Source organism: Rhododendron vialii, chromosome 11a (assembly GCF_030253575.1).
Source record: "Rhododendron vialii isolate Sample 1 chromosome 11a, ASM3025357v1".
NCBI lineage: Eukaryota > Viridiplantae > Streptophyta > Magnoliopsida > Ericales > Ericaceae > Rhododendron > Rhododendron vialii.
Window position 1 is genome coordinate 22,526,780 of NC_080567.1, and position 10,409 is coordinate 22,537,188.

Genomic DNA, 10,409 nt, shown 5'->3' on the forward strand with positions numbered 1-10,409 from the left:
TATTCACATCAGCCCTGTCCAGAATAAGGTTAGAATAACCTAAGATTGGCGACCAAAAGGCACACAGAGGCTAAACCCAGTCCTGTTGCCTAACGCGGTCCCGTTACAGAGAGAGGGAGAGAGAGAGAGAGAGAGAGAGAGTCGACGGTGTGTGCCCCTTATCATGCGCACAGGGTCCCTCGCTTCTACACAACGATGGCGATTTTGAAGACCGACTCTCCCCTCAGCCGCCGCATCGTCGGCGCTTTCTTGGACTTCCTCGATTCCGGTCTCTCTCTCTCTCTCTCTCTCTACACTTTCTCTCTCCACTACATGTACATATATAGTCTACTTGTGATCGCTACGTAAAGTTTGAAGTTTGATTGTATTGGTAATTGTGACTTGTAGCTTTGGCAGTGTTGTTACTCTTCCAGTTTACGTTGACCTTGTAATTTCTTTTCTAGATTATTTTCCGCCTTGATTGTGCAATTTAGTTAGTATTTTTTCCCGTTTAACCGAAGTGCCTTCGATACTAGTACATTTTTTATTCTGTTTGTTTGAATTAATGCTGTAGACAAGCTGAGAAAAGAGGGGATAAATTACAAAATTTCCCCTCAATATAGAGATTTGGAGCATTATAGAGCTTGGTCGGAGTTGCTCACTACTAATATGAGTTTGCCTACTCGTAATGTTGAGTGCCTATTACTAGAAACTTGATCATCGGCAAAAGCTTATGATTATCTGCAATAGCAATGATGATGTATTGTTATTTTATTTCATTTCATTGTTTAAACATGTAAGAATGCTTTTGAAATGCCTTGGGGGGTTGATTTGCCTATAATGGCTGTTTCTCTGGTACAGTTGAACCTGCTCCTGGTGTCGATCTTGAAGGTCTTGAGGTAGCTAAGGAGTGTTTGTCAGAGGTCTTTAAGATTGACCCTTCTTCTGTTGGTCATCGGACAGATTCTGATTTGTTGGTTAACCTATTCAGTTCACGTGAAGCAAGTGAGAAACAGGAACATAAGTCAGATCTGAGTAGGGAAACATTTTCAGCAGTTGGACCAAGTACTTCCTCAGCTGAGATTGCTTCTGATCCTAATCATTCCGAGGCATCACAACCTGTGGTCTATTTTTCATCCTATTCACTAATGCTTTTCTACCATGTTTAAGATGTGTATGCTATTCTGAATCTTGATTCTCTTCTCCTGGAATTATCATTCCCTTAAATATAACGAGAAAATAGTGGTAGAACAGAGACAAAGCATAATATTTTGTGTTTGGTTGAAGAGATGTGCTTTTAGGAATGACGAATGACGACATGATATTGTCCTTTTCTCTTTTAAGTTACATGTTCATGGTTGCTGTTTGGTTTTACGGTTTAATGTGCTTTTTAAAGTTGCAATTGCATGATAACTAAGGCTTCAATTATTTACATGTTTTAGGTACTCGAGTTTACTTTCTTCACTAAGGGCCTATCTGTTTGACTGGACCAATAGTGAGGGGATATATAATCGTGCATAACGTATGTTATCCCTTCGGGTTAATAATACCACACGCCATGGTATTTAATCTGGGCCGAAAAACAACCACCGGATATGTGGTCATCTGGATATATAGTCTACTCTTATGCTCATATCCGGTCAAGCAAACCAGCCCTAAAAGCTTAACTTACTAGAAGTGCCCTACTGTGTTGTAACGTTGAAAAGGCCAAGCTTGTGGTTGTATTCTGTCGTGATGCACTTAAATAAATGTGAAGTTTATATAAGAATGCATATACATATAGGATCGCTTTTTGATTGTATGAATTTTTGGATCTATTTTGTTTGATTACAAGGCACTTATTTCATTTTTTGTATTTGGCTTTCATTTTCTTTCATAAACTTTATCAGGGCGAGCATTGGGCAAGGGAAGCTCACACCTCAGGTAACAAGGCTCTTTCTCGTGTTTGTATTCCATTGAATGTTTATATAAGGTCTTTTCGGGGCACCTGGGAGGCTATTAAATGTTTATATAAAGTCTTTTCAGGGCACATGGGAGGGGAGGCCTTAGAGAGAACTAGAGGTCCAATCCTCCTTCCTGCTGAAGCGATGGAAAGGGCCCCAGTTGTACAGTTCTGAAAGATTGTAACCCTAGTTTGGATTTCCCAAACAAGATTATTTGCATTTTGGTACATGGGAAGGTGAAGCCCCAGAGAGACATGGTCAAATTGGGTCACAACCCCACTTAAATCCTGCTGATTAAAGGATGGCCCTTTTGAGGACAGCTTTTTTTGTGAGTAATATGTCTCATGGTCTATGTAGCACGGACATGGACATGGACATGGGACACGGGATTTTTACAAAAATGGAGACACGGACACGGAAGGGAACACGGCAAAAATAAATAAATAATACATGTTTTATTTAAGTGGAAATATAGATTGATGAATAATCACGAAGCTTCAATATGTATAAATAAGCATCATATATACATCATTTTCCACTTTCAACCCACAATATTTGAAGTAATACACATTTACCCCACGGAATTTTTAAAAAATGGCATATTTAATCCCCTGCCGTGTCCCTCACGTGTCCCCCTATAATCATGAATTAAATATATTGGACACGCCAAGTGGCGCATCCTATACATATTTTGCCGTGTCCCCCGCGTGTCCGCCGGCCTCTAGGTGTGTCAATGCTTCATAGCCCATGGGAAAGTCTTTAGCACTGATAAGCTTAGAAGGAGGTGGAGAATTGTGATAAATAGGTGTTGTATGTGAAAAAGGGACGAGGAAACGATTTCTCCTCTTTTGCTTTATTATTTGGTGCCTAGGGAAACGTGGTCATTTATTCTAGCTCTTTTTGGTACATATTGGGTGTTTCATAGGAGGGTAGTAGGGATTATGATCATTTGGAGTGGAGGTAGGGTTGGTAGGCGAAGGCGTTAAGTGTGGTGACTTGCTTCTTTAGATATGGGTGGTTTCTATGGAGGGAACACAACAGGAGAACTTTCCAAGGTGTGGAGGAGCCGATTCGCAGCTTAAGTGTGCAGTTTATTGGTCTATGTTTTATAGATGGAATTTGGGGTGGGTTTTCTAGTCTTGATATTTTTAGGATCTTTTGGGATTTTGTAGATTCCTTGTTCATACTTGCAAGCAATATGGGGCATTTTTCTATACAAGTTTTGTCACTTGTAAAGAAGAATGATAAAGCTCTCATTGATTACTATGCAACTTCTAGTTATGTATGTACTACTTTTGTACTTATTCATCATGTCTCTGGCCAGGGGTTTCTGAAGATGAACTTTTTGGGCAATTTTTTGGTGCACTTGAAAAAATTCATTATTTCAAGCCTACATCTGATGGGCATGACGACCAGGTCCAACTGGATAAAGCAACACGGTTATTTCAGAATGCTGTAATGGTATGATGATGTGCTTATGGGTATACTTTTTTATGCAACCAGTGAATGTGTTTATGATTGCTTCAGTTTAATGAGAATACTACAGTTAACGTAAATGATCTTCATCATCGTCATCAAATGTGTAGTGAATTGCATTCCATTTTATACGCTTCTTGTCCTTTCTGAAGTCATGTTTCTATGCTATTCAAATATAAAAGACAAAAACAAATAAAGGAAAAGGTAATTCTTGTACTCAGAACAAAACTAACCATTTACTTGGATGCTAATCTGATTCCTTCAAATAGCACTCTAGGCCCCCAAACCAACACTTAATTCTATCTATGTTTCCTTTTCGACTAGGCACACCATTGCTGTCTTGTATGCTCCACATTCTTGCCCCTTTAATGGCACTATTGAGCTGTTTGAGGGTAATATTACCTTACCCAAAGCATGTAGGCTCAGTGTGTGGTCCACTTTTTATTTTCCTCCAGCGTGAAAGAACTCAAACTCCAGAAAGTTTGAGGCTTGAATCAACTTATGAAGGCTTGAATTAATCTTTTGAAAAACTTACCGTACTCAATCAATCAGCTACTAAATTATGAAATTAAAATTGCCTTGAAAAAGAGTCCAATACATAGGAGGTGATAGACTAGTAATTTTCTCTGGTTTGTCATGAATAAACATGTTGATTTGAGGCTGGAAGAAAATTGAATTTGCTATGGGTCTGGTTCACGTATCCTTATCTACTCAAATTTATCAATTTAAATTTTGATTGCAACCCTTTGGAATGACCAGAATGCCCGTTTCTATTACCTCCATTATTCTACTTTTTCCAGTAAATGTAGAAAACGCTATCAGATTGATGGACACATCCAAAAGCATGAGTAAATGCACGATACTACTTCCTGTGTTTTGATTTGGATCAATTTTTGCATCTCAATTGGTACTTCCTGTTGGAAACAAATTTTCTTTGTTCTTCAGATTTGGTTTCAAAACATTGAGTAGCATGACCTGGTATCTGCAACAATTGATACTACATTAGATGAATATAATAAATCTCACTCACTTGCTTCTTTCTCTCAGAAAATTTTGTTCTTCTGCACCTAATAGTATTGCAATTTATAATTGTTTGTTTTTCTGGGTTTTTCCGTGCTTATTTCATCATCCTTCCTATTTTATTTGTCCTTGCACATCTGTTGGTGAGTCAAAAAAGCATTTGTGATACAGGAGATGCAAAAATCTGGATGCCAGACATTTGATGAGAAAACCCTGGCTGAGACCTTTAAATCACAAGGTATCAATTGATGGAATGCATTACTTATTATGATGTGTACTTGGTTTGTTGTAGCTTGTTTTTAACTGATTTTCCAAGAACACAAGTATATTAAATCTATTGCCTGTTATTCAAAGCCAGTGAGATTAGGTTTTCTGCATGTTGGGTATTATCTTTGTCTTTTTATGCATTCAGATTTCTTAAATCTGATTCTCCAATTTTGTGAATATTTCTTTTCCAAGCATGATTTCACTGTTCTTTCGGGTTTTGTACAAGCTTGTTTCATGTTGTAATATTGGCCTTTTCTGTAGGTAACAGGGCCATGCAGTCAAAGCTATACCCTCATGCAATTGAACTGTATACTTTTGCTATTTCACTTTGTGAAGATAATGCTGTTTACTATTGCAACAGGTGATGAACTAGTACACATTGATGAATTCTATGATTTTTGTTTAGGGTTTAGGCATTGGTTGTAATTCGTAACATGTTGGTTTATTTTCCTGCAAGATTGCAGTATTGATCGGTGCTTATTTCTTTGTAGACTATGTCTATTTGGTATGGTATTCGATTATTACTAGAATTATAGGTATTTTGACAAGCATCAGCATAACTGGCCATTTTGCTAACTCAATCGAAGTTTCCAGCTTCATATTTCAAGATATCAATATTATCCCTGTGGCACAAGAATTCCATTTTTGTGAGCAAAACATCATCTGCAGATAGTTTGTCAGTCTAAATTGGCTGACAAAATTTATGTTGCTGAGCTGGAGATTGAGTGTTAGTCCAGTATAGGGCGTGATTTAGTGAATTCAGAAAATTCGTTATAACTCCACGAATTTGATTATGTGAATCCACGCATCGAATCTTTTCGACTTTCACAAATTCAAACATACCTGTAGAGACTAATAAAAAGCTAATTACTTCAGAGACTGGAGGTTTACATTTTCTTTTTAGTTATTTTAAAGTAGAACTTGAATAGGATTTAGACTTGCACATCCCTTTCTGTGAAGAGGATGTTGGTTGACGAGAGCGAGTTGAAGTCAGTTAAGAACTTAAGAATCTATTATATCAAAGAGAAATTTGTTGAAAATAGACGAGAGTCACAGCGTGGATAAAGATCAAGCGCACACTTGACACACTATTGCTCATGACTTGAACGTTTAGATAGCCTTTTCATGCATTCCAACATTTTTGTTGGAGTTGTGGCGCTTGGTCAATGGAATGAAGGTTGTAAAATAATCCCAATTTTCACCCAAATCATTTCAAGTCTCTGCTTTTAAGGGTAAGACGACTGGATTACGGGTTCGGCTTATACCAAGTTTAGGTGTCCTAGATAATTTCAGCCTGGACTTAATTGGATGAGTTACCTGATTATGCAGGATAGATTTATTCCTTACTGTCTTTGAGGGGCCTTCTGTAATTTGTTTGTGCTGTATTTGGATTGATTAACTCTTCTTGTTGCCTGTTCGAAAAAAGAATAGATTGGTTAATTCTGTTGGCTAATTACTGCAAAATTTTAATTTTGCTGTTTTCTGTGTGACATTGATGGGTTAAATAGAATCTACACTTTCCAGGGCAGCTGCTTACACCCAGAATCATCAATATGCAGAAGCAATCAGGGACTGTCTTAAATCCATAGAAATAAACCCTACTTATAGCAAGGCATACAGTCGGCTAGGATTTGCTTACTATGCACAAGGGAACTACAGGGACGCTATTGACAAAGGTTTTGAAAAAGGTTGGTATGATATCAATTCTGAAATGAATCTTGTAGCTTATACAACAATATGCACAAGTTGGAATTATGATGATGCTTTAATAGGGAATAACCAATAGTCATATTTCTGTTTACTGTCTGTTGTCCTTCCTCTACGTTTCCAAATCTTTATGGCTGTAGGATGGCTATTATTCTCTTTGTTACTCGGTAATTTATGTCTCCTCTTAATGCTCTTTGATATATGTGCAACATTTTCTGAAATGGGTAGTAATTAAAGGGCAATCGTATGCTGATACTGAACTTCAGTTTAGTATGGTTGTTCTTTGGTACCTAATCCTGTTACACAAAGTGCAAAAAAATATAGGCTGTTGGTTTTACATTTGATGCAAAAGACACAGAATCAACTTCGCACATTTGAAGCGTAAAGAAGGGAATTTTAACAAATATATTTCAACTTGATAATATAAATCTATTTCAGCAAGAGAGTGGTAAGGTTGGTAATTAGAAAATTAGCAGCAGCTAACCAAATAACCATGCCGATGCGTACCAAAAAGAATATGTCACATGAGCAGTTGAAGAGATAAACAAGATACTACTTGTCCGATGGTCTAGAATAGGGAAAACATTTGACCTTCTTCTGGTGTGTCATTTTTGTAGTACGTATGCTACTTCTTGCTGACACATCTGAAATATGCTAGCACTACCTAACAGACTCGGACACTTCTAAAGGAGCTTTGGATCCCAACAATCACATGTTAACTTGGACGATCATTATGACGAACAGGAGTGGTGACGTGGTACGCCACATTCCTTAGAATGTGGTATGATGGGAGGCTTTTGTGGATTACGAAATTATCCATGCAAAACAGATAATGTCCTTCAACTTATCCATGCAAAACACATTCTGAGGAGCATAATGATTGTTCTTCAACATCTTTCTGTTGCCAAAACTGCACTCTTTTGGGACTCGTTAGTTTATTGCATTCGTTTTTTTAGAGAAACTTTGGGGATTTGGAACAAACGTTTGTTCCGATACCAAATTTGTTAGTTAATAACGCTCCCTGTAACACACCTAGTGTAAAAGACATGAAAGTGCCTAGGTGTGACGAGAGAGTTATCAACTTGAATGGCATAACATCGGTACCGGTGGTTATGCGGATATGTGTGTGTGTGTCACTCTTAGAAGGATAGGGTTCTCATCACAACAATGCACTTCTATGCAGGTTTTCTGGTATCCTTAGTTGTAAATATTACGTTCCAGTGATTTGCTCTTTTTACAACCGAGACAAGGTCATATGCTGTTTAGTATAAAAAACACGAGTACCATGAGTGTTGAACTCCAAAGTTTAAAAATAGAAACACAACCTATGTAACAGTTTCATTGCTCACAAGAAACAGACACATCCAAGAATCTGAAGCAGTCACTAAGCTGAATGCATCCAGGAAAGCCTGACAGGTCCTGATTTGATGACTTTACATAGAGCAGGACGGATCATATTGTGCAGTTGTAGTCATCCTGAAAATATCGGCACTGTGAAGATACACTCTCCTACCCCGTCACATGGTTGAATATAGGATTTTCGTTGTTGAATTGAAACCATAACATGGTTACGAAATGACCCAACGAGGTCCTGCTCCTTTAGGTGGATATCTTTTGAGTTCATGATAAGGAGCAAAACATTCCGACAGACATGACCCTAAATTTTCTCGTAGAGCAGTTATCACCAGATGACTGATGCAATCTGGAAATTGTAGTCTTTACAAGAGTTACTTTCGCAGATTCCATTATTTCCTAATTTGAGGTTTCATTCTGCAGCCTTGCAGTTTGATCCGAATAATGATTCTGTGAAAGAGAACATTCGGGTAAGTAGTTGTTTGTTATTTTCATCACCCTTGTCATCAAGACTGTATCATCATCATCTCACTTCCGTTTTGACACTTAGGTGGCGGAGCAAAAGTTGAAAGAGGAGCAACGAAGGAGAGAACATCATGAGGTAATATCTACTTTCTGTTAAAAATGAGTTGCTCTAGGAAAGAACAAGTTAGTTTTCAGGAAAGGAATTTCATTGAGAAAGTAAAGAAGGGCCCCTAGGTGAAAACCTCATGGCTGTGTGTCTGCGTTGCATAGTAGTATTATCAGGAGATGATTTTGCGGGTCTTATGATTTCTGCACACTTTTCAGTTCTTCATTTATAAGGAGTCCCCAGGGATTATCAAGGAAAATTCAAAAAACCCGAGACTACATATTTGGCTGTGAAGCCTTTACCTGATAGAGAAAGTGTTTTTGTTTTATTAAGAAGTTCCTGTTAGCAATGTGTCATTATTACTTAACATGTGCGGTAATTTTACATTTTCTAAGCTAGCAGAAGACCTAAGACTTTTTGAATTTTTTGGTCGGTGTTTGGTGTCTAGAGTATTTTTTTCCGCCAAAAACGTTAGGATATCATTCATTACGAAAGGTTTTTGTCAGTTTGTGTTTAAATTCGTTTATATCCGAGCACTACTTGCTGCACTTGGAATATTAAATGAGCAACGGATAAGTTTGGCGGCGGCGGCACACTGGTGGTCTCGTTTGTCTGGTGGTGTTTTTGGCGCGGTCAGGTTTGGGTGTTTGCTGGTGGTGGTTTGGTTGCTTGAAGGAATCGGTCGGTGGTGGTGGCGGTGACTGTAGTTTAGGGTTTGGTTTTGGGCCTTTTGGGTGGGCTTGGCTCGTACTTTGTATGGGTTTTGGCTGGTTTGGGCTTAATTTTCATATCTGGGCATTGTTTGTCCTTTTTTGTGCTGTATATGATTGATCTGGGCACATTCAGGCCCTTAGGTGTTCGGGCATTTTGCCCTTGGAATGTAGGGGTTTGCCCTCTTCAGGTGTTTGTCCAACCTTTGGTTGGATCCCCCTCCCCTCTCCCCCAATTGATGTACCCTATCAAGTTTCCTAATAAACTTTTTGCTGTTTCAAAAAAACACACTAGTATAAGCTTTAATTCCACATCTTTGAAAGTTGTGAAGTTGCGATGGTTAATTAGGTGTTTTCCTTTTTTGTTTCTTCTAACATATTCAAAGGCTTTTCCCCCCTCTCTCTCCTCTTACAGAGCTCAAGTTCAGCAAGTCATCAAGAATCAAATCAACAGGCTGCAGGGAGGTCATGGAGCCAAGCAATGCCTCCGCCATTTACCTCTATGCCCTTCAATGCTAATGGCATTCCTGTTGATATTGCAAGTATGTTTAGAAACATAGCTGCAAATATGCATCAGGGACAACATAATCAAGATAGGCAGGAAGGAGAGATCAATGCCGATGGAGTTGATGAGCCGGAGATAAGAATAGGTGGTAACATAAACGTGAATTTGGGAGAGCAAATGCCCGAGGAGCTAACGGGGGCTTTGAGATCTGTGATGGAGATGTTTTCAGGGGCATCGCCTCCTGCTAATCGACAAGATAATGTCAACGGAAGATCTGCACCTAGCTAATTTGTGTTCGAAACTCTGGAAAAATTCTATCCACACTAGTCACTAGATTGATGCTTTCTTCTGTCCCAAATTTTCAAGGTGGGATTGTTTCATGATGCTGGTACTATATGAAATGCTATAAAGAACTGTGTTAACTTCTGCTGTAAAACAAGTAGAAACATTTTGGTCTTTGTCATGCTCTGTGTCCAATGTGCTTGTCTCCTTATTGTCAAATGGAAATGAAACAAAATTCTATGTATATTTTTTTCTATCTTTGAAAATATTCAACTCGTGGAGCCAAAAATTGTGACCGCAAATAGCCAACCTAAGTTAGGGGGGTTGTGATTTCCATCATGTTTATGTGGAATCCCATCCAATTGAGCTTTATTCAAAGTTCTGTTTTGCTAAGGTTCTTAACTTTTAAATACTTATTTTCCGATTTATTGTTGGCGGTAGTTATTTATCTTAACTATATCAAATCATGTTTTTATGTCCGTTTGATTGGTTTGTTTAATTGGTATCAACTTCGTGAATCGATTTCTAGTATTCTGCTCAGTTTGAGGGCGTGCGAAGTCATATTCAAAAACTTCATATCAATTTCAACCCCCAAT

The 10,409-nt window shown here is 38.3% G+C and overlaps 1 protein-coding gene across 1 annotated transcript; it reads left to right on the top strand.

Annotated features, from left to right (window-relative positions):
* Positions 1-9,994, top strand: LOC131307559 (uncharacterized). The gene is made up of 10 exons (XM_058334128.1): positions 1-268; positions 841-1,103; positions 1,869-1,902; positions 3,247-3,383; positions 4,590-4,656; positions 4,947-5,046; positions 6,210-6,373; positions 8,169-8,215; positions 8,296-8,346; positions 9,442-9,994. The coding sequence occupies exons 1-10, from the start codon at positions 196-198 to the stop codon at positions 9,817-9,819; spliced, it is 1,314 nt and encodes a 437-aa protein (XP_058190111.1). The 5' UTR covers positions 1-195; the 3' UTR covers positions 9,820-9,994.
* The last annotated feature ends 415 nt before the right edge of the window (positions 9,995-10,409 follow it).

What these genes read in the sequence shown, in the direction of transcription:
- LOC131307559 (XM_058334128.1), top strand. Translation starts at nt 196, where the DNA reads ATGGCGATTTTGAAGACCGACTCTCCCCTCAGCCGCCGCATCGTCGGC. An exon ending in TGAGACCTTTAAATCACAAG is followed by an intron (nt 4,657 to 4,946) that starts GTATCAATTGAT and finishes CCTTTTCTGTAG; the next exon opens with GTAACAGGGCCATGCAGTCA. An exon ending in GAAGGAGAGAACATCATGAG is followed by an intron (nt 8,347 to 9,441) that starts GTAATATCTACT and finishes CTCCTCTTACAG; the next exon opens with AGCTCAAGTTCAGCAAGTCA.